Consider the following 24,181-nt stretch of genomic DNA (forward strand, 5'->3'; position numbering starts at 1 on the left):
GGAAGACAGTTACTCAAGCTTTGAGCTTTATCTCTCGGGAACTTCAAGATACAGCACACTGAGAATCAACCAACATAAAACTCCCCTCCAGGCTTCCAGGAACCTGGGGCAAGTGTGGCTGCCACCAGTGGTGCTGGAAGTGATTGTCCTGCAGTGGATTCTTTCTCAGGAAGGAGCACAAGCTCTTCAAGGAGCTTCAAGCTGGAGAGAAGGAATATCAGAGAGTTGTGAGCTTTGGGCCGTTACTACTACACCTCGACTCTCTGGCAAAATGCCTTACAGGAGCTAGACTCAGACCCTGTTGGCAAGCCTGGCCCTGGGAAGCTCCTCCAGGCAAGATGCCAGGCAACAGCACTGCCCTGGCTCTAAGCACCATCACCTACATCACCATGGAGATTCTCATTGGGTTCTGTGCCATCGTGGGCAATGTGCTGGTCATCTGGGTCATCAAGCTGAACCCCAGCCTACAGACAACAACCTTCTATTTCATCATCTCCCTCGCCCTGGCTGACATGGCGGTGGGCATGCTGGTGATGCCTTTGGCCGTGGTCGTCAGCCTGGGCATCATAATTCAATTCTACCACTGCCTCCTCATGACCTGCCTGCTGCTGATCTTCACCCACGCATCCATCATGTCCTTGCTGGCCATTGCAGTGGACCGTTACCTACGGGTGAAACTCACCATGAGGTACCTGGTGGGGATGGGGGTGAAGGTGGTGGTAATAGAGATGCCTGATAAATGGGTCTACAGGGCACCCTGTCCCTCTGAGTGAACACAGACCCCAATTGTTTCTGAACTTGAAGAGAGGTACTTTCCCCCTCTTAGGGTGTGAGGAGTGAGATTAGCCATGAGGATGAGCTGAAACAGAGGAATAATGCTACAATCCTTCATCACTGATTACGGGCAACTTTAGCTTTCCCCACAGGAGCTAAAAATGATGAAAGCTTAATGCAACTTTAATTAGTGAAAAGTCTTCGGGTTTTAGAAATGATTAGAAACCCACTAGGTGAAATAAGGAGCAGCAAAGAAGACATAAACTGTTGGTTCTAGTCTTTGCAAATGTAGGTTAGTTTTAAGTTATTCTAGCTTTGCTTCCTCTTCCATTTTGAGGAAGGGGCAAAAGAAGCAGCCCCTGTTGCACAAATGAGCAACAACTTCTCGTTTGACTGTGTGAACAGAACAAATGTCCAAAGGGAGAAAAACAGATGTCCAGGTGTTCTGGACACCTGCACTCAGGATCCTTCCTTCCTTCCTTCCTTCCTTCCTTCCTTCCTTCCTTCCTTCCTTCCTTCCTTCCTTCCTTCCTTCCTCTCTCCTTTCTTTCTTTCTTTCTTCTTTCTTTCTTTCTTTCTTTCTTTCTTTCTTTCTTTCTTTCTTTCTTTCTTTCTCTGTCTTATTCCTGTTCCTGTCCCTGTCTCTGACTTTGTCTCTCTGTCTTTCTGTCTGTCTGTCTGTCTCTCTCCATCCATCCTTCCTCTCTCTCTCTGAGTGCTGTGTGCACCTTAGCTACAAACAATTGATGCAAAAAAGCCCGAGTTCAGATCAGGAAATCAGACCTTGGGCAAGTCAAATAAACACTCTCTGTTTCAGCCTTCATTGTAGTGGTTAAGATGTTTTGAACTCAGACCTATCTCTCTGAGTTCCTCCAACTCTAGCATGGATCAGTTACTTATTCCCCACCCCATCCAAAATGTAGATTATAAGGCTTGAGATGTAACTCAGTGGTGTAGCATGTACCTTGCCTAGTAAAAACCTGGGTTTGATCCCCAACACTGCCAAAATATTATTCAAATAAAATGAGATTTAATAAATGCACATTCTTTAGAATATTTAATATTCTGGCACATGTAAAGCTCTTAGAAAAGTGCTGAAAAAAGAGTACTTATAACCATAGTTATTTTTACCACAACTGTCAATGGAATAGGGTTTATGATTAAAAACTACCTCCAGTTTGTTGGAAGAATTAACTGAGGTAAGAGTTATTGCGTACAGAGCTGTCATCTGGCAAAATGATTTTCCTCCTTTTAATTGTGTAGGATATTTTCAGGAAGGATGGTTGAAGGTGAAATTGGAATTGTTGTTGGATGAATCTCTTTAGATCTTGGAAGTGCTTCATCACAGCCTTTATATTTGCAATATCACAGACACATCAAACTCAAACAGTCAAATGTGAATGGATGTGCGGAAAGAGAAACAAGGACAGACAGAGGTGGGGGGATTAGTGGGAGATGCACAGTACGAATTCCAGTCATCAACCCAACAGCACAACAAAACATCACAGAGCACAGCAGGTGCACAAGTTTTGACAGGGCTCATATCTCACCAGGCTGACCATCCCAGGATCCCCTAAATAACTCTTAACTTCCAGAAACTGGAGCCTTGTTGGGCTGGAAATGGAGATGAGTGAGGCGTGCAAGCACCCAATTCCTGGCTTCATGTTCCTGGTGCATTCTAGCTCATCCCTTCCTAGGAAGTTCCCAGAGACGTCAGATGTGTTTTTCTCCAATGGGCATCTGCATATCTGGTCTTCCTGCAGCTTTTAGGTGGAGTCATCACTGTAGAGGACCTGTGCACTCCATCTCTCCCTCCTCCCCCAGAAAAATATTTTCTAACCTTCCAGCTGCTCCTGCTGTGAACTCACAGACTCTCTTCCATTCAAACAGGTACCGGAGGGTCACTACTCAGAGAAGAATATGGCTGGCCCTGGGCCTTTGCTGGCTGCTGTCGTTCCTGGTGGGGCTCACCCCCATGTTTGGCTGGAACATGAGACACTCCTCAGGGGGCAGAAGCAACAATGAGACTGCCCTTGTGTGCCAGTTCCGATCTGTGGTGAGGATGGACTACATGGTCTACTTCAGCTTTTTTACGTGGATTTTCATCCCTCTGGTGGTGATGTGCGCCATCTACTTCGACATCTTCTACATCATTCGCAACCGACTCAGCCAGAATGTCAGCTCTAGAGAGACTGGTGCCTTTTACGGGCGGGAGTTCAAGACAGCCAAGTCTTTGTTTCTGATTCTCTTCCTTTTTGCTTTGTCCTGGTTGCCTTTGTCCATCATCAATTGTGTCCTCTACTTCAATGTTGATGTGCCACAAGTTGTGCAACACTTGGGCATCCTCCTGTCACATGCCAACTCCATGATGAACCCCATAGTCTATGCTTGTAAAATAAAGAAGTTCAAGGACACCTATTTCTGCATCCTCAAAGCCTATGTGCTCTGCCGGCCATCTGATTCCTTGAGTGTTTCACAGACTTCTCAGCAGTCACCCAACAAAGACAGTGCTCCATCCTCTTGACTTCAGTTGCAGCCTCATCAAACTCTCAGCGAGCTCTGTTCCAGGTCCTGAGCACTTCCTAACCACCATTCCCTCCACTGGGGTGGGGAGCATTTGGCTGTCTGCCTCCAATTGTGCCATTGAACCCACTACCCTCTTCCTCTAATTCTGATCACTTTTTTTTTTTTGTCTGCTTGGCGTTCTTCTCTAATTCTATTTTCTGAATGTCTGACTAAGGAGCATTCTTCTATTGTTACTACAGACTGGGTTCCTCTTTCCCAAAACAGGAGGAGAATTCATAGAATCCTAAAAGCCCCTTGTTACCTGACCCCAACGGGGCTGAACATGAGTGGAACAGGGGTTCAGCCCATGCCCATGGACTTACACACAGAGCTGGGCTCTTTGCAGGCAAGAGAACAGGAAGAGACATAGTGTGCTGAGTTTCACTCATTTCATTGAAGGGCTCTGAACCAGCTACATTCTCCTGCTGTGTATCTGTGTGAATAAAAGATTCGCTGGCTACTGTGGTTTTCTTTACTGAAGGGCAGGGTGCCTGGAGTTTCAACTATGCTGGTGTGGTCTGCATTCAGCCCTACTGACCCCGTGAAGCTGCTGGATGTACTCACTTGTGTAAATTTGGGAAGCCTCATCCCTGCCTTTGGAACAGTCCATTCCTCTCCCTCTCATCTGGGTTGGTGTGTGCATTTTGTGCACTCCATGAGCCATTCCTCAGCTTTCAGAAAGGAAAGATTCTCTCTCTCTCTCTCTCTATCTATCTAATTGAGTCTGCCTGTGTTTCATTGGGGTGTAGCAGGGAATCACGGGGATGAGGACAGAGACACAGGTTGTCCATTCCCTCCACACTAAACACGCTGCATACCTCATCTCTCAGTCTGGATAGCTGTGGAGGTCAGCACCACTACTGCTCTCATCTCCATTTTGCAGAAGAAAAAGCAGAGGTCCAGAGAGATACTCTCAAGAGTGTGTCTATAGATATGCAGTTATTAAGATGGGGGCCTGGGGTTAAACAACTCAGTCCTGGGGCTGGAGCCATTAAGTATAGTGTGTGTGTGTGGGGGGGGCATGCCTTGCATGCAGCTGAACTGGGTTCAATCCCTACATGTCCCTCAAGTCCATCAGGAGTGATTCCCTGAGTGCAGAGCCAGGAGAAAATCCTGAGACCACCAGGCATGACCCCAAAACAAAAACAAAACTCAGTCCCACATGGGTGGCCCCTAATTCTCTCTCACCATCTGCTTTCAGGCATGAAGAGGGACTTATAACCTCTTCAGACTTTAAACTCTCCAGTTGACCTTCTGAACTGTGAGTTAAAGACACTGGGTACAAAGGCAGGGACAGAACCTGAGCACTGGGGTTTTGGCCCCTTCACTTCTGCTGCTGACTGCTCCTTGCTCAGGCCACAGGGAAGGAAAGTTCCCCTCATGTAATTTGAGCAGTGAGACTAATGACCAAGGTTCAAGGAGGTATCTCTGGTTTGCTCTGCCACATGCAGCTGTTTTCTCACAGTCCCAACACCAAAAATAAAAGAGAATTCAACGAGAGCTCCACAATGGTGATTCCAGCAAGTCCACATCAAACAAGGCCCCTCCCGTTGTTCGTTGATTTGCTCGAGCCGGCCCAGTAACGTCTCCATTGGAGACTTTGTTGTTACTGTGTTTGGCATATCGAATGCGTCACGGGGAGCTTGCCAGGCTCTGCCGTGTGGGTGAGATACTCTCGGTAGCTTGCAGAGCTCTCCGAGAGGGGTGGAGGAATCGAACTCGGGTTGGCCATGTTGGCTGCGTGCAAGGCAAACACCCTGCCGCTGTGCTATCGCTTCAGCACGCCAAAGTGCTAAAAACGTAGGGGTTTTTGTATTAATTCCTAGCCAGTCCTGAAAGTTTATCTTTACCCTAATCTTAGGCCAGAGTCTGATAATCGTGTCTTGTTCACTTCTTAGCAGAAGTTCCCTTAGACCAACAAGTATGAACACTATCTGGAGGGTCAAAAGCTTGCCCATATTTTCCCACTAGTGCTCACCCCATCCGCCCACTTCCTGAAGCCTTTCTAGGTGCTTCTCACAGGCCTGGGAGCTGGAACTCACAGCTCCTGAGGAGGCCTTCAGCCTGGTGGCCACATTGGTCTTGACAATAACCTCTGCAGTAGTTGGGAAACTCATTTTTTTTCTTTAAAAATACAACCTTGATTGCCTCCATTTCCCTCCCATCAGTGATATTTCATTTGGTTTAAGTCACTTCTCCTGAATCAATTTTTATGTCCAAGTAAAATTTATGTCCCTTGGAAAGGCAGGAGAGAGAGCTCAATGGGCTAACTAAGCTCATGCCCTGCAGGCAGGGTGCCCAGTTGGGCCTGTGGCACTGCATGGCCCCCCTATGGGGCAGCCCTTGAGCACCATGTGTAGCTCCCTGAAACAAGGTCTCTCCAGGAGGAGACCTGGTGACTCTGGGACCCCCTCCTCACAGTCCCCCAACCCCCAATTCTTCTGCCTGGAAGCCACCTTTACCCGTTAAGGACTTGACAAGGGGATAGAGGTAGTGCTTATTTCTTACTACTCAGGGGCTTGGGCCAGGGTCTCAGTGCCAGGTCCTGAGGATATGACTCTGCTCTGGTCCTGGGGTGCTGGGGATCACCAGGGTCACCCCAGCTGGCATTGCTCAGGATGACCAGGGCTGTGCCTGCAGTGTTTGGGGGCCTGCGTGGTACCAGGTACTGAGCGCTTTCCCCTCTGTTTTCTCGCTGGTCCCCAAACTGCTCTTCTTGATTTACAAACAGTCTTGGGCTGTTGCTGGAGCAACGTGCAGCACCTACTCCTTTGGGGAACCTGATGACATTTACCACTTCCCCCATGCAGAACTCTGAGCCATCACACCAGCTGTGCTCCCCAAGTTTCAGAACGATGACTTTTCTTCTTTTATACCCTTTTTTCTTTCTCTTCCTTCTTATTTTCTTTCTGGTGGCTGCAGTTTAGCAAACCACTGAGGGCTTTCAGGGAGTTGTATTGTATTTGATTTTTCTTCACATCTTGGTGTCATTTACTCTTCTTCTCCTGCTCTGACAGGAATGTCCTGAGCCAAAGGCATTCCCCAGCCCAGAAAGTGTTCTTTAAGAGAAAATACCTTTTGCTATGAACCTCCCTCCCCAAGATGAACCAAAACTCCTGGAGATGGAGCAGTGGCTAAAAGAGGTGAGATCCACCTCTGGCTTCAGGGTTAGATTTTAGCACTACAGGAAATCTCCCCCCATGGCCCTCTCCTGGTTGACTTCCTTTAGCTAAAACGTTGAGTGGTACTTGGGGGCTAGGGAGAGAGTTCAAAGGGCTGGGGTACACGGCTTGCCTGTGAGGCCCAGAGTTCAATGTGTCACATGGTTCACTTTGCCCAATACTGCTGGGCATGGCTTGAATGACTCCAGAGCACTGAAACATTAGGTCCACACCAGCAGGTCAAGTGGCAAGCTGCTGGGAGGTCCCCAACCCCTGTACTTACATATATAAAAAAGAGTGGATTTTGGAAATTTATTTATTTTAATTCATTTGACTTTTGGGCCACTCCCAGCAGTGCCCAGAAGTATTTCTGACACCATACTTAGGGGTCACTCCTGCAGCCACTTGGGGAACCCTATTTGGTGCCAAGAATCAAACTCTGGCTGGCCGAGTGCAAGGCAAACACCTTACAAGCTGTACTATCCCCCAGGCCTTGTGGGTTTTTATTCTCTACATTAAAAAAAAATGAAAGAAGAAGACCGGGGCAAAAATCAAGATTTTCTTCAATATGCACATGCACTCATTGGAACAAAGGTAGACATTGTCCAACTGGGTTTACTTGCCCACTTTCCCCCCTTGAGTCAAATGTGGAAGTAAGCAAAGGCATGTGGGAAGAACACAGGCTCCTTATTCTGAGCTACCCACACCAAGGGAACCAACCACTGGCTCTTGAGGGTTGGCAGACTCTAAGGAGAGGGAAAGATTTATAGTGGGGTACAAATAGTGGGCTGTTGCCTGTTTGGGGGCCACACCCAGTGCTACTTGGGGTATACTACCAGCTCTTTGCTGGGTGTCACTCTCAGAGGTGTGCAGATATGTAGTTACAGGCAAGGCAACAGCCTTAATTTCTACCCTCTCCTATCTGTCTCTCTCTCTCTGTCTCTCTCTGTCTCTGTCTCTCTGTCTCTGTCTCTCTATCTCTGTCTCTCTCCACCTTTGAAAAGGGTCATTTTCACCGTGGCAAAAGGGGGGTTTAACTGAGTGCCTGAGAACAGATGACTGGTTAAAGAAACTTTGGTACATCTACACAATGGAGTATTATGTAGCTGTTAGAAAAGATGAAGTCCTATCTTAAACTAAGAAGCTTCTGCACCTCCAAAGAAACAGTGACCAAAATACAAAGACAGTCTACAGAATGGGAAAGGATATTCACCGAATACACATCTGACAAGGGGTTGATATCCAGGATATACAAAATACTGGTTAAACTCCACAAGAAGAAAACATCCAACCCCATCCAAAAATGGGGCAATGAAATGAACAGAAACTTTCTCAAAGAAGAAATCCGAATGGCAAAAAAGCACATGAGAAAATGCTCTACATCATTAATCATCAGGGAGATGCAGATCAAAACCACAATGAGATACCATCTCACACCTCAGAGACTGGCCCACATTCAAAAGAACAAAAGCAACCGATGCTGGCGTGGATGTGGCGAGAAAGGGACACTCCTTCACTGTTGGTGGGAATGTCCACTGGTTCAGCCCTTCTGGAAAACAGTATGGACGATTCTCAAAAAATTAGAAATTGAGCTCCCATTTGACCCAGCAATACCACTCCTGGGAATATATCCCAGAGAGGCAAAAATGTATAGTCGAAGTGACATCTGCACTTGTTTGTTCATTGCAGCCCTCTTTACAATAGCCAGAAACTGGAAGAAACCTGAATGCCCAAGAACAGATGACTGGTTAAAGAAACTTTGGTACATCTACACAATGGAGTACTATGTAGCTCTTAGAAAAGATGAAGTCATGAAATTTACATACAAGTGGTACAATATGGAAAGTATCATGCTAAGCGAAATGAGTCAGAAAGAGAGGGATAGACATAGAAAGATTGCATTCATCTGGGGGATATAAAGTAACAAAGTATGAGATTAATACCCAAGAATAGCTGAGATCAGCACCAGGAGGATTACTCCATAACTTAGAGGCCAGCCGGGTATCCTAGAGGAAAGGGCAGTTCAGATAGAGAAGGGAGCACCAAATAAAGGATGTTTGGAGGATCCTTCCAGGAGGGGAGATGCATGTCGAAAGTAGACTATGGACTGAACATGTTTGCCACTCAATGCCTCTTTTGCAGACCACAACACCCAAAAGGAGAGAGAGAACACAGGGGATTGCCCTGCCACAGAGACAGGGGGGATGGGGGGATGGGGGTGGGAGGGATATTATCCATGGTGGTGGAAAATGGGCACTGGTGGAGGGATGGGTATCTGATCATTGTATAATTGAAACCAAAGCACAAAAAATTGTAAATCTACAACTTTAAAAAAAAATAAAATAAAATAAAGGGGAAAAAAAAAGAAAAGATGAAGTCCTGAAATTTACATACAAGTGGTATTACATGGAAAGTATCATGCTAAGTGAAATGAGTCAGAAAGAGAGGGACAGACATCGAAAGATTGCATTCATCTGGGGAACATAAAGTAACAAAATAGGAGACTAACACCCAAGAATAGCAGAGATAAGTAGCAGGAGATTCACTCCATGGTTCGGAAGCCAGCTGCACATGCTAGGGGAAAAGGGAGCTCAGATAGAGAAGGAAACACCAAATAAAGGGTGTTTGGAGGATCCTCCCAGGATGGGAGATGCGTGCTGAAAGTAGACTATGGACCGAACATGATTGCCACTAAATGCCTCTTTTGCAGACCACAACACCGAAAAGGAGAGAGAGAACAAAAGGGAATGCCCTGCCACAGAGGCAGGGTGGGATGGAGGGTGGGGTATGGGGGTGAAAGGGATACTGGGATCCATGGTGGTGGAAAATGGGTACTGGTGGAGGAATGGGTATTTGATCATTGTATAATCGAAACCCAAGCACAAAAATTTGTAAGTCTACAACTGTACCTTGTGGTGTTTCACTAATAAAAATAAAAGAAAAAGGGGGTTTCATCAGGGTCCTTTCTGGAGAGGGCGTGGGGGTGCGCTGGTTGGAGTGATTGTTTAAGCAGAGCAGGTTCGGCTTCTCTGGTTGGCTCCAGCTTGTAAGAAGGAACAAACAAGTGGTTGGGGGCGAGGGGAACTGTCAGTGGTCCATCAGATCCTGACCTCTGGGGGCCAACAGTGTGGAGGATTGTTGTGGGCTCTCTGGACTATCTCTAGAGATAATGACCAGACTTCAAGGACTGGCCATAGGGGTGATTTATAGAGATAAAGACCTGTTTTTCTGGCATGTCGTCACTTGTCATCTGAAGTGCTATTTTTATAAGTCCTGATAACTGTTCATTTCTATGTTTTTTCTTTTCTTTAAAAAAAATTCTTTTTGGCTTATACCCAGTGGTGCTTGGGCATTACTCCTGGCTCTATGCTTGAGGGGAACCAATCTAGAGCCTCCAGCATGCCAAGAGCACTCTGCCCTTGGAGTTCTCTCTGGCCACTGGCCACTGTGTGTTCAGTTTTTTTTACAAAGTTTCTAGAGAAACTATTCTAGGAGTTATGGGATAAGAACAAGAAGGCCACTTCCGGTCCTGATCATTTAGGGCATATTCAGTAGTGTGTTTAGTAAGGATGGAACATAATGCTCAGTCTTAGCACTGATCATAGAGGATTTGCTAGTTTTGTTGGTAGATTTGGTAGCAGTCGCTGAGCTCTGCCCCAATGTCCCCATTTGTAAAATGAGGACAAAAATTTTTGTTTTGTTTTGCTTTTCACTTCCTATTATAGAAAATCTCAAATTTACAAAGTGAACAGGGGGTTTGGGAGAGGGGATTATGGAGAGGGCCAAGTGGTAGAGTGCCTGCTATCGTGTGCTAGAACTCAAGACTGATCCCAGGTCAGCCTGACCTCTCAGCACCACCAGCCTGCACTTGGCTGAGCACTGTCGGTGTGGCCCATATTTAAGAGCTACGGTGGAGGGCCAGAGGGGATAACGGCATAAACTACATGTCTTATATGCAGCTCATCTTGGTTAATCTCTGGAGCTACATAAGATCCCTTGAGCAATGTCACTCCTGAACACTGCCAAGTATGAGACCCCAGGTCCCCCCAAATCAGTCACAGTCACAGTCCTCCCGTTCGTTGTTCATCGATTTGCTCAAGCGGGACCAGTAATGTCTCCATCATGAGACTTGTTGTTACTGTGTTTGGCATATCGAATACGTCACGGGTAGCTTGCCAGGCTCTGCCGTGCGGGCGAGATACTCTCGGTAGCTTGCCGGGCTCTCGAGAGGGGCGGAGGAATCGAACTCGGGTCGGCCATGTTGGCCGCTTGTAAGGCGAACGCCCTATCTCTGTGCTATCGCTCCAGCCCTTCCCCCAAAATAAGTGTAGAGAAACTCAAATAGCGAACACTGGTGTATCCACTTTAATTATGAAAGTCAGCTTTGTTACATATTTGCCCCAAATCCTTACCTTGAAATTTTGGACATCAAATGACTTCTTCTATAAACATTTCAGTCTATATTTCTAAAAAACTTTTTTAAAAAGTTACTATTTGGTTTATATTAATTACCCAATAAGCTCATTCTTTTTTGGGGGGCACATCCCCAATGACTCTGTGCTTGGGGGTCACCCCCAGAAGCTCTGAGAAATCTCATACAGTGTAGGAATCCTGCCTAGAGAGCCTGCATGCAGGCCGTGTGCTCAGCCTTTCAGGAAATCTCTCAAGCTACCCACTACTCTCTTTGTGTAGAGTAAACATGTATGTTTACATAGGTCAAATTAAATAAATTCTTGGGGCTGGAGCGATAGCACAGCGGGTAGGGCATTCGCCTTACAAGCGGCCAACATGGCCGACCCGAGTTCGATTCCTCCGCCCCTCTCGGAGAGCCCGGCAAGCTACCGAGAGTATTCGATATGCCAGACACAGTAACAACAAAGTCTCCAATGGAGACGTTACTGGGCCTGCTCGAGCAAATCGACGATCAACGGGAGGGCCTTTACCTTTTTTACCTAAAAGGGAACAACAGAACTAGCAACACCAAGTAGTACTGAAACTGCTAAGATGCTCATCTGCTTGATCTCTGTAACTCAGGCCTTTCATTTGCTGTAGGATGCAACTCTCTCACCTCGTGAGTATTTTGTTGAGGCCGTGCTCCATCCTCTTGTCCCCTGTGAGGACTCTGGTTTCCAGGTGTCAACTCTGAGCACTTCTGAGTATTTGATTTGCATGCCACTTACACAGAGATAAGGGCTGTTCTTAAGGGCTATAACCACAATATCTATATCATTGATTGTTTTGTAGCATTTTACCCTCAAATGTAGAAGCTTCAAAGAGCCATCTCTTATCTCTTGGGGTTTAGATAAGTCGGAATCAGGACGCCTCTTGGGAAGGGGTGGCTTGTGCTTGGGGTCTCTCAGGAGGATACTGCATCTGTATTTATCTGTGGCTGGAGAAGCCACACCCAAGGCAGGCCATGCGGGTCTAACAAGTGGTGATGGCCACTGGTCCCTCTCCACATAGACCTTCCCAAAGATTGGCTCAGGAGTGTTCACTGCACGGCAGCCGCCTCCCTGGAAGGGACAGATCAACAACTAGAGGTGGAAGCTACAGATCTCATGTGACTTGGCCTTGGATGTAACACACCCTCGCTCCTGCCATATTGTATATGTCACATGGCCAGGCTTGATTTCACTTGGGGAGAGGGGTAATATCACAGCACGAATCCCAGGAACCATCTTAGAACTTGGCTATGACAATGGTCACATGGGAAAAAACTTTACCATAGTCATTTACCAACTACCCCAAGAACTGTCTAAATTTTCTCCATTGTTTGCTACAATCAAGATCCAATAGAGTACCATATCCTGCCATTGGTCACTGTGTTCTGATGCCTCTCTGCATCTCTGGATTCCTTCCTTCCTTTCTTCCTTCCTTCCTTCCTTCCTTCCTTCCTTCCTTCCTTCCTTCCCTCTGCCCTTCTTTCTTTCCTTTCTTTCCCTTCTTTTCTTCATTTATTCGTTCATTCCTTTTTAATTTTTTTTTTTTTTGCCTTGCAGTTTGTTTGGGCTAGAATGATAGCACAGTGGGTAGGGTGTTTGCCCAGCCAACCTGGGTTTGATTCCTCCGCCCCTCTCAGAGAGCCCAGCAAGCTACCGAGGGTACTCCACCCACACGGCAGAGCCTGGCAAGCTACCCGTGATGTATTCGATATGCCCAGTAACAACAAGTCTCACAATGGAGACGTTACTGGTGCCCACTCTAGCAAATCGGTGAACAACGGGAGGACAGTGCTACAATGCTACAGTGCACTTTGTTGAACTCCTAGAGATTTTATTATAAATAAATGAGATGATGTAGGTCATAGATATATCATGATTTCAGGCAAATCATGGATCAGAATGCAGGTTAGCCTTACCCATCTACTGTGTGCATGCAAGTTAGAAAAAGGTTGTCCTTCCTCAGGGCACAGATCGACTGGATCTCACCCATGTCGGGTCCTTGACTGAAAATCTCACGGCTACCTCTGGTCAGTAAGAGGTAGCATTCACCTTGAGGAGTTACTTTCTTAACTGAAATTTGGAAGATCAGTTTTCAGGCCTCATGGTGCCTCTCAGGAGTCAGAAGAAGCTTTTGCACCTCTAGAAAGAGAGCCCTTTGCTTAGTCCTTGCTCTGCAGGAAGCCCTTCGATGTCTGGAGGCTAGAGCCTAACTGGAGGCTAATAGCCCAAACCCTCACCTTCCAGATGACAAACACATCTCTGGAGAGTTTTGTGCTTTACCCCCTTCACTCCACATCCCTAAGCTGTCAAGTTAGTGAGGAGCAACCTGCTGGGACCATTGGTCAGCCAGAGCCAGCTACATGTGAACAGATGTCCCAGCAACCGTGTGTGTGTGTGTGTGTGTGTGTGTGTGTGTGTGTGTGTGTGTGAAGCTCTAAGCCAAGCGTTGCACCCTTCATTCAGTGTTTGTTTTATGATTTTGGGCTGTGTCAGGTCAGAGTTTTCCCAGTTGTCCTCAATTATTATTAATTTTTTAATGTAGGAATACTGCTATTTACTCAATCATTGATTAAACTGACCGAAGCAGGCATGAACTCCACGTTATTTTTAGTTATTATTTAATTTTTAATTTTATTTTTATGAAGTTGTTCACAATAATTGTTTACATTCAACATTTCAACATCAATCCCACCATCATTACACCTTCCCACCACCATTATTTTGAATTTTCCCATCACCACCCAAGCCTGTGTCATATGCAGATGCAAAATAATTTATTTTGTATTGCTTGTTATGAATAGTATGAGATGTCATGTGGCTGAAAAAGGAGCCATGCACTTCTGGAATTCTAAATTTTTTTAAATATTTGGGGTCTGGAGGCATCTCTGCAGCATGCTGCTCTCTTCCAAGATTTCATTTGTGAATCTCTGAATCATGGCCGTTAATGCCCTTAACCGGCACCCAGGAAACTGGGCATGACCTCCAGGAAACTGGAAGGATAGGGAGGTGGAGGGCAGTTGCCATCCCCGACTCTATGAAGTCTGGAGTTTTCAGTCATTAGTTGCTCATACCTGGGTTTTTCAGCGGATTCATTCTCATGCGTGGGGGTCTCAGGATGAGCCTGTGAAGGTCAGCTGTGAGCATGGTGGTGATTGCGTCCTGGAGGTTTGAGGTGCCAAGGTTCATTTGGGGCAGGTGGAGGGACACACCTGCCCCCCTCGAGGTGCCCTGGTGAAATTAGCCTGGTGCAGGGTGGGAAGACATCTCTGCGGCTGTGTAAACACAAAAAAGAGCAGGCAAAAGGACGGCAGCAGCCTGTCTCTCCCGCCGCCAGCATTCGGCAGTCTCAGACCGTTTCCCCACTCCAGAAAGATCGATGGCGATGGGCAGGCGAAGGAAGGAAAAGAGGGCCAGGCTGGTTGGTCTTAGTAGCAGTTTATTACAAGGAAGAAACTTATGTCATGGAGGGCCCAGGATCTCTCAAGCACGTGTTTTCCTGTCCTCTCAGCTTCTGTCTCGTTCTCTCAGACCTGTCTCTTTGGTTCTCTCAGCCCCGTCTTCCCAGGTTCTCTAAAGCACGTGTTACCACAGAGAGCCACGAAAATCTCCTGATATAGATCATGGTACCTCTAAAGGGCGAAACACAGTGTTGTCATCAAAAGGAGTTACAGAAAGAACATTGAGGTGGCAAAACATACATTGTTTCTTTACATCTGCAGGTCAGTAATTTTGGCCTCCTGAAAGAAGATACAAAACCAATACTGAAACCTTTCACAAGCACTTTCACAAGCTACAAGCACTTGGATTTGCATCCCAAAGACCAGTCTACTAGAGCTTGGAATCTACATCCCAGAGATCAGGTCTGGCTAGCCCCTGAGATCTGTGAGAAAAGGAAAAACTGCCTCTTACAATATACTGAAATTATTTACTGAAGGCAGTTTGAAGGGGAGAAATGTTCAGTCTCATCCAAACTAGTCAGGACACACGGGAAAGCTGCTTCTAGGGCAGATTCTCATTTAGCAGATCGACTCACCCTAGAATGGAATCCCCTGGGTTATTTCTTATCTCCTTGTCCAACAAACATATAAACATACATAATATGAATCATTTTGTATGGACACAGTAAGAAATACCTTAAGCTTATAGAATTGCTCTCCTAGGGCCATCTCAATCTCAGACTACAGTACTCAGGCCAGATAGTCTTTCCTATCCCTAGCAGGGTCCTAGTCTCATCGTTACTTTTGGATCATGACAGCATTTGCCTATGATCAAACTCTTAACCTATAGTTAAGAATCATGGCACCTTGGCCTGGTCCATCTTGATGCCAGGGTAGCAATAATTTACCGGCTTGCCCTGGTTCCATCCAGTCCCTCATCGGGACCCTGTTTTATGGGGGGAGGATGCTAGGAAGTGAGGGCAACCGAGGCTTAAGTTGAGAAAGCAGGTGCCCAGGAGTGAATAATATTCAAAGCCAATTAAATCCTAAGTTATAAAGCATAATATTAATTGTCTTCCTGTATCTATACAAAAAGGACATTGCATTAAAGTAAACTACTCAAATGGCCTAAGGAGAGAAGAAAAGGTAAAGGCCCTCCCGTTGATCGTCGATTTGCTCGAGCGGGCCCAGTAACGTCTCCATTGGAGACTTAGTTGTTACTGTGTCTGGCATATCGAATACTCTCGGTAGCTTGCCGGGCTCTCAAGGAGAGAAGAAAGGCAATATTAACTTACAGTACAAGTTCATTGTCCTAGAAGGATCTGACCTTACAAATTAACAGATTCTGGTGGGGAAAAGCTGATTAACTGGTTGGGGAAGAGAGCACAAAGAAGTGGTTACACACAAACAAAGGAATAGAAGTGACTCGGGAGTACTGTGATGAGTGTAACCTGATAAACATATTAGGAATTCCTTGTATTCCAACATGCCACGAGATGCTCTCCTCTGAGATTCATTTGTTAGTCTCTGAATCATGGCCACTAATGCATTTAAATGGCCTTATTTTGATCTCTTTCAAGATTTATTTATGGGTCTCTGAAGTGAGGCCGATAAATGAGCTTGTATAGCTGAGCTGGAGGGTTTGTGGGCATGGCTCCCACATACTTAACTTCTGACTGCTTGATTTCTTCTCTTTTTTATATTGAAGTTCAAACTTTATTTTTTTTTAATTTTTAACGAATCACCATGAGATACAGTTACAGACTTACAAACCTTCATGATTACATTTCAGTTATACAACGATCAGGTACCCATCCCTCCACCAGTGCCCATTCTCCACCACCAGTACTCCTAGTATCCCTCCCCCCCCCCCACCCTGTTCCCTCCACCCACCTCTTGCCTCTGTGGCAGGCACAGTCCCTTTTACTCTCTCTCTCTCTCTCCCTGTCCTTTTATGTTATGGTTTTATGTATTAAGGTTTGCAATACAGGTAGTAAGTTGGCAGTTTAATTTCTTGGGAAACTTGGTCCCAAGTTGTTGGGGTCCAGCCAGATGCACAGCAGCAACTTTGGGGTATCAGGAAGCCTGAAGGCACCATCAGGCTGCTGATGCACTTGCCCCTCAGGTACAGATTGACCTGCTGGGCAGCACCATACCCCTGGCCCTGTATTATCATTATTATTATTATTATTATTATTATTATTATTATTGGATCAGGATCAGAGGTTGGGTTCAGGGGGCTATTCCTTGTTCTTTACTCAAGGGTCACTCCTGGCAAAGCTAAGATTATCTTATGGGGTGCTGGGATAAAATCAGAGCTGGCAATATGCAAGGAAATTGCGCTACCCGCTGCACTATTTCTAGCTGGCCTGGCCTGGCCCATTTCCCATCTGTCAAGCCGGTTGTGTTCGAAGTGGCTTCCTTCTGATGAGTTGTCTTGCACAGTGCCCAGTTTGGAGACCAACGCTGAATACATGTACTTGTGTTTACTGGGGAGATTGGGGGCTGGGGGTCATCTCTCCCTCTTCCTGGCCTCTCCAAACCTGTTTTAAGTTCAAAGAGAAGTTCCCCTTCAAAAGCCCCAAGGCTCCTAAGATCCTCAAGAATATTGCAATATTGCCTCCTGGCTACAGACCTCTCTCTGCTCTCCTTGGCTCCCAGTTCAGGGGAGACGGCCCTCCACCAGCCCCACAGACTCACAGAAGCCTTGCACGTCTTTCTCCTCTCCTTCTTGGACTTCCTGCTTATTCGCCCCAGCTGTCTAAGGAATCACAGGAAAGGGCAAGGAGAAATCACTCTTGCCCCTGGAGTAGCCGGTTGCAGTTCTGACCCGAGGGCTGCGGGGAACAAGGTCTTTACTGGACGGGGTCATGGCATTCTCCTTTCCCGTGGGAGTTCCCTTTCTCGTCCTCCTTATCCCATACAAGTTCGCAGGTCTACAAGAAGAGACGTTTCTGCTTTCAGTCCCTGTCTGAGCCCAGTGACCCGTCTCGGAAGGCTAGGTCTGCCCTCTAGGTCCCTGCAAACTGGGCATCACACCGCCTTGATCTGTTGGCTAGACAGGAGCATATCAAGGCATTAAGCAAGGGCCTCGCCCAGCAAGGGGCTGGAACCCCCTCTGCCCCAATTCTAAGCTGCCTTAGAGACAGCCAGGAAGGGTGCCCGCACACACCTGAGAAGGCTGGGTAGGAGCAGGACGCTGCCACCACTGCTGTCTCCTTGGCAGGACACTGGCCCCGGCACTGCCAGGGTGAACGCGATGTGACCTTTCCGCATGCAAGTAGGTGAGAGTGGGCTGCACATGCGCAGAGGAGACAGGCGCTGAGTCAGCCAGCACAGTCCTGGCTCCCTCTGCTTGCGGGCCTGTGCCACCCGCCAGCCCTTCCTGCTTTCTGAGGGTGCCGAGGTGGAATGGGTGGCTGGTGCAGAGGACATGCTTGTAGGAAGCTTCAGCATTGTCCAGCCTGCAATGGCAAGAGACCCTCTAAATTCTTGCAGGTGGGGGACTCCCACTTCACCCATCTTAGACCAGGGAAAGTCAATTCTCTCCAATGATTGTCCTAGTTTGCTGGGGCTGCATATGCAACACAACAGACTCGGGGTCTCAATAGCAGAAGCTCATTTCCTTTCTATTCCAGAAACCGAGGTCCCAGATTGAGGGACTGGCAGCCCTAGCTTCCTCTGAGGCCCGTCCCTGGCTCCTGTCCATGTCCTCATGAGTCCACCCCCTTGTGTTGTGCCCTAACCTCTCTGTAAAGGCCACCAGGCAAATGGGATGAAGATTCACCCTCATTTTCACTTTACCACCTCTTGAAATACTTGTCTCCAAATACGTTCTGAGGCATGGGGGCTGAACATTGGAGGTCAGCACTTTTGGCAGTTACTCAACCCCAGACACCTCCAGTGCTTTTACTAGTTTTCCTACAGTAGGTCAGGAGCTGCACTGTGCTTAAAAAGCAGTGATGGGGGCTGCAGTGATAGTACAGCTGGTGGGGCACTTGCCTTGCACACAGCTGATTCAGGTTCGATTTGATTTCCAGCACCCTATATGGTCCCCTGAGCCCCACCAGGAGTGATCCCTGAGTGCCGAACCAGGAGCATGCCCTAAGCACTACTACCAGGTATGAACAAAAACTGTAGCACTGTAGCACTCTTGTCCCGTTGTTCATTGATTTGCTCGAGGGGGGCACCAGTAATGTCTCCTTTGTGAGACTTATTGTTACTGTTTTTGGCATATCAAGTACGTCACAGGGAACTTGCCAGGCTCTGCTGTGTGGATGGGATATCTTGGTAGCTTGCCTGGCTCTCTGAGACGGACAGAGGAATTGAACCTGGGTCGGCGTCATGCAAGGCAAGCACCCTACCTGCTGTGCTATCGCTCCAGGCCATGAACAAACAAAACAAACAAAATGATGATGATGACTATGACAGTGATGATGATGGTGATGATAATGATGGTGATGATGATGATGGTGGTGATGATGATGGTGGTGGTGATGATGGTGATGATGGTGATGATGATGATGGTAATGATGATGATGGTGATGGTGATGATGATGATGATGATGATGGTGATGATGATGGCGTTAAGGATGATGATGATGATGGTGACGATGATGATGATGGTGGTGATGATGATGATGGTGGTGATGATCATGATGATGGTGGTGATGATCATGATTGTGATGATGATGATGATGGTGGTGGTGGTGGTGGTGGTGGTGGTGGTGATGGTGGTGGTGATGATGATGATGATGATGGTTGTGGTGGTGGTGTGTGTGCATGTTTGTGAGTGAATGTTTGTGTGTGTGTTGGTCATGAATGGAAAGGTCAAGGAAAACTTTGTTCTGGGCACAGCTCCTGTCATCTGTACCTACCTCATCTACTGCTACTGTAACGATCATCCTAAATACTGATGTCAAAGCTATTCCGGGTCAATGAACTCACAGCATTGTCACACCCAGCAGCATGGACCTCATGTCCCTGAGAGACAAGAAAGCCAGCTCAGTGTCACCGTGTCCTCCCCAAACCAGAGGACACAGGCTGCTACTGGTGTGGTCTTCAGTGGGATTTGTGGGACGAAATGGATTTCACTGTGGCTGATGGCATACAGTCTCTGCCAGAAGTGTCTGGTCTGGAAAAAATGAGGAATCTGTAGGGGTGCTGTGGGAGGGCACACACCCCTCAGAGGGGGTTCCTGTCTGGGCACCAGCTGGGCCACCCAATTTCAATATGTAACCTTCTAATCTCCTGATGATATTGAGAGTTTACTTGGGATCTGGAAATGAGGGCGACAGGGTTGACTCTGAAAATGTGAGGAGTCAGGGGCTACTCCCTCTCTTCACAGAGCTTTGAGGCAGAACTCTAGAAAGGTCCCTGGTGTCTAAGCTTGTCTAAGGTGTGAAAGCTTTGTGTTTACTGTCTCAGAAAAGCTCTGAGGTGGTCATTCAACTTCTGGTTCCCTGGCCATCTCTATGGGATCTGGAGACTTGGAGATCAGTTTCTAGAGAGGTTGAGCAAGGTGGCCAAGTGTGACTTCCATTCCTGGACCAATACCCCCTAAGCAATCCATTTTAATCATTTCAACATGACAGAAATAAAAGTCAGGGAGCATTGTATTCTTCGTAAGTAGATCTGGGAGGAGGGGCAGCCCATTGACATTTCCATGTTTGGAGGGTCACCTGGCTCTCTAACATACAAGTGCTTTTTTTTTATTTTGGCTAGGGTGATTTGGGCCACATTCTCAGCAGTGCTCAGGATTGACTTCTCTCTGTGCTCAGGGTTTACTTCAGGTGGTGCTTGAGGACCATATGTGGTGCAAAAGGGAAAATAAAGGTTAGTTGCATGCATGGCAAGTGCTTTCACTCCTTTCCCATCTCTCTAGTCCTCCAGCATAAAGACTTTTTTTTCTTTTTGGGATTTTTTTTCTTTTTTTTTCTTTAGCAATGCACAGGGGTTACTCCTGGTTCATGCCCTCAGGAATTACTCCTGGCCATGTTTGGGGGACCATATGGGATGCTGGGAATTGAACCTGGGTCGGGCCACATGCAAGGCAAATGCCCTACCCGCTGTGCTATCACTCCAGCCCCTCCAGCATAAAGACTTTTAAAAAATATTTTTTATTGAGGACACATGACTTACTACAGTATTAAAACGTTTATGCTTTAGGGGCTAGAGTTAGTACAGTAGGTAAGGCTTGCACACAGCTGACCTGGGTTTGATCCCCAGAATTTCAAAATGGTCCCCTGAATCCTGCAAGGAGGGATTCCTGAGCACAGACACAGGAGTGAGCCTTGAGCACAGAGCCAGGAGTCATGTCTGAGTACTGCCAATTGTAAATCTAAAACAAAACCCAAAAGTTCATACTTTAAGCTTACATTACTGCACGACAACTGCCAGCAAATATACAATGTCTAGGTCCCTTCCATCAACCTCTCCTTCCCCACCTGACTTCCAGGCCCTCATCCCTTCTTGGTAGTCTCAGTTCTGTCATCAGAGTCTCAGAGTCTCGGTCATTACTCACTGTCCCCTTGCTTTGTTTCTTCACGTCATACTTGAGTGCTGTCCTTTGCCTTTATCTCTCTGGTTTGTTTTGCTTAGCCTGCCTCCTTGTGGTTGTAGTGGAATCCAGCTATAAACTTTGGGGACAGCCTTACTTTTGTATTGGAATAATTTCTTATTCTGAAGGGACTAGAAGCCAAAGGCCTGTCATACTAGACTCTGGCTGCTGGGCATGCAAGCAGAGAAAGGCGTGCCTGTGAAGGAGCAGGTGTGGAAAAGGTTGGGCCCAAGGGTCTTAGCCCAAGACATGAGCCACAGGAGAAGTGGCCCTAAACTTGTACTCCTTTGTCCTTGAGAAAGTCTAGCTAGAAGGCGGTAAGCTAGACCTAGAAACCCAAAACAATGGCCAAGTGTCTCAGTGAATGCAGGTAAATTCCCTCCTCAGCTCTTGTGTCCTGCACCCCATAGTTCCCTGACCTCTGGGACTTGCCATTCTGAGAGAGAGAGAGAGAGAGAGAGAGAGAGAGACAGACAGACAGACAGACAGACACAGAGAACAAAAACACAGAGAGACAGACAGTGAACAGGAGCTCTGTTTAGAAGGCGCTGTGTGGATTTTGTCCACCTTTTCTTTGTAAAGACCAGATATAGTGATTGTGCTGACCTGTCAAGTGGGCACTGACAGAAAAAATGACAGACACATGAACAGTCAGACTGCAGCTTGGGCAGGGATTTTTGCTTTTCTCTTTGTATGCATAGAAACCATAAGAACACCCTGAGCAGTGGAGAGGCTTCAGAGTAAGCACAGAACAGGCTTGCACTTCTCCTGGGCATGGGAATGTAGATGGCCATTTCAGAAAATGAGAAACACCAAGCAACAGTCTATAAACATCTGTTAGTTAAGTGTAAGAGTTGATAGCTAGAAGCTGAAATCCAGGGCTGAGCTATGAGGGCTGATAATTTCATGAGGTCTGATGATTTCCTGGACCATGGCATCCCATAGCATCCTCATCCTTTCCCCTCTAGAAGGCAGTTACACAGTTGGGAAAGTCTCCTCCAGGTCTTACTAAGAATACTACTGTGGAGAAAGTTAGAGCTTATGTCAAATTATTTCTTTTTCCCCCTAAACTTCATCCTGAGAACTCAGAAATTACAATTTCTGTCCTCCACCTTATTATGTAAAGTTCATTTTCATCTGGAGAAAAAAGAGTCAGTTCCTTCTCTTAAGGTCATATAGGGGACCCTCCTGTGGAGTCCGGTGCTTGGCGTAGCGCCAGCAGTCGGTTCAGGGCCGTGGGGGTTGCGGAGCCGGCGTGTTGTGGATCAGGAGTCCCTGGAGGTAACCCCCTACTGGGGAGCCGGGGCCCGAGAATTCCGGGGCGGCCTCTGCGCGCCGCTCGCCCTCATCTGCCGCAAGACCCTGGACTCGGTACCGCGTTCCTGGGACGCGCGGCCTCCGCTAGGCGGCCCCGGAGTAGGCGGGCGGCGGCGGAGGATGCTGCGGGACCGAAGCCGAGAGGAAGGCTCGGCCTTTTAAAGCGGTCCTCGAGGTGTGCCGAGAGGCCCATCCGCTGCTCCCAGAGCCGTCGGTCTGGGGCAGGCGTCCGGATCGGCAGAGAGCAGCGGCCGCCCCCCACCAGCCGGGGAAGCCCCCCTGGTCGACACGATGTCCTCCGCCAGGTTCGACTCCTCGTACCGCTCGACCTGGTACACGGGGCCGGTGTCTCTCCAGGAGACGCAGACCCGGCTCCAGGGCCAGCGCCAAGGCACGTTCCTGGTGCACGACTCCTCCACCTGTCCCGGGGACTGTGCTGTCGGTGTCCGAGAACTCGAGCATCTCCCACTACATCATGAACTCGCTGCCCAACCGCTGCTTCAAGATCGGAGACCAGGAGTTTGACCACCTGCCGGCCCTGCTGGAGTTCTACAAGACCCACTACCTGGACACCACCACCCCGATTGAGCCCGCACCCGGGTATCCAAGCCCACCAATGGGATCTGTATCAGCACCCAACCTGCCTTCAGCGGAAGAAAATTTGCAATATGTTCGGACTCTCTGATTTTTTTGGCAATGATGCTTTAAAAAGGGTGAGATCCTGGTGATTATAGAGAAACCCAAAGAACAATGGTGGAGTGTTTGAAACAAGGATGGTGGTGTTGGGATGATTCCTGTCCTTTTGTGGAAAAGCTTGTGAGATCGTCACCACATGGAAAGCATGGAAATAGGAATTCCAACAGTTACGGGATCCCAGAACCTGCTCATGCCTATGCTCAACCTCAGATCACAACTGCTCCACCTACAGTTTCCAATTCTCCTGGAGTAGCAATCAATCCCTTGCCATCCACACAGAATGTACCTGTCTATGCGAAAGCAATTCAAAAAAGAGTACCTTGTGCTTATGACAAGACCATCTTGGCATTAGAGGTTGGTGACATTGTGAAAGTTACAAGGACGAATATAAATGGCCAATGGGAAGGCGACGTGAATGGGTGCAAAGGGATTTTCCCCTTTACACATGTCAAAATCATTGACCCTCAAAACCCGGATGAAAACGAGTGATTACTGTCACTGTGTCTCCTGCTGCTTTGTTGTTCTGCCTATCATAATCTCCTTTGATGCGGGAAAGCTTTCTCTCATAGGCAAATTACACTGCATTGCCGAAGTCCAGCTGTCTGCAGACTGGCGATTCCACACACACTTGGAATGCACACAGTGATTACCTCTGATGTATCATATATATATACTTTGCTAAAGGAAGGCACCTTTTAAAATCAGATTTAGATGAGAAGTTGGATCAGAGCACAAGATACATATGGCATTTTTGGAAAGCAAGGTTTCTTTCTAGCCATGTCTGCTGGCCTTTAGTAGGACCCACCTTATGTGGAGCACTTCAGAATCAGAATACCCCATAAACCTAGCTTTGCTTTTTTAAATACTTTTGGTCACATAAGCCCATAGATATGTCTCCAGGATGGCTCGAGATTCAGAGCCCAAAATAAGGTGAGCTTTGAGTTCTGAACTCTAAAATATGTGCCAAAAGTTGTAACTTTTTTACTTAGAAACATTAGCTTTTTAATTATGCAGGAAATTTCTCTTTTTCATACTAAATACACAAAAACTGCACCCCCACCTCAGCTTTGTGCTTGGGTTCTGCAGTGATCTGGGAAGACGTCTGTGCTTCATAAAGCAACATGAGCCCTACCCAGAGGAGCTAGCTTCCCTCCTGGGTAGGTTTCTCATGTAGGACTCTTCATCATGGCGACTTGCTCTGCTCTTCTGTGTGGTTTTAGAAAATAACTG

General features: G+C 47.2%; 1 protein-coding gene and 1 pseudogene across 1 annotated transcript; both read left to right on the top strand.

Moving 5' to 3' along the window:
* The first annotated feature begins 206 nt into the window (after window positions 1–206).
* ADORA3 (adenosine A3 receptor) lies at window positions 207–22,417 on the top strand. Its single transcript, XM_056139000.1, is given in 6 exon segments — window positions 207–688; window positions 2,665–3,281; window positions 5,238–5,260; window positions 19,329–19,401; window positions 19,404–19,511; window positions 22,152–22,417. Coding segments are annotated over 6 exon segments (1,437 nt in total). The 5' UTR covers window positions 207–338.
* On the top strand, window positions 22,126–23,617 carry LOC130046237 (crk-like protein; annotated as a pseudogene).
* The last annotated feature ends 564 nt before the right edge of the window (window positions 23,618–24,181 follow it).

This window comes from Sorex fumeus, unplaced genomic scaffold (assembly GCF_029834395.1).
Source record: "Sorex fumeus unplaced genomic scaffold, SorFum_2.1 ptg000131l, whole genome shotgun sequence".
NCBI classification, from domain to species: Eukaryota; Metazoa; Chordata; class Mammalia; order Eulipotyphla; family Soricidae; genus Sorex; species Sorex fumeus.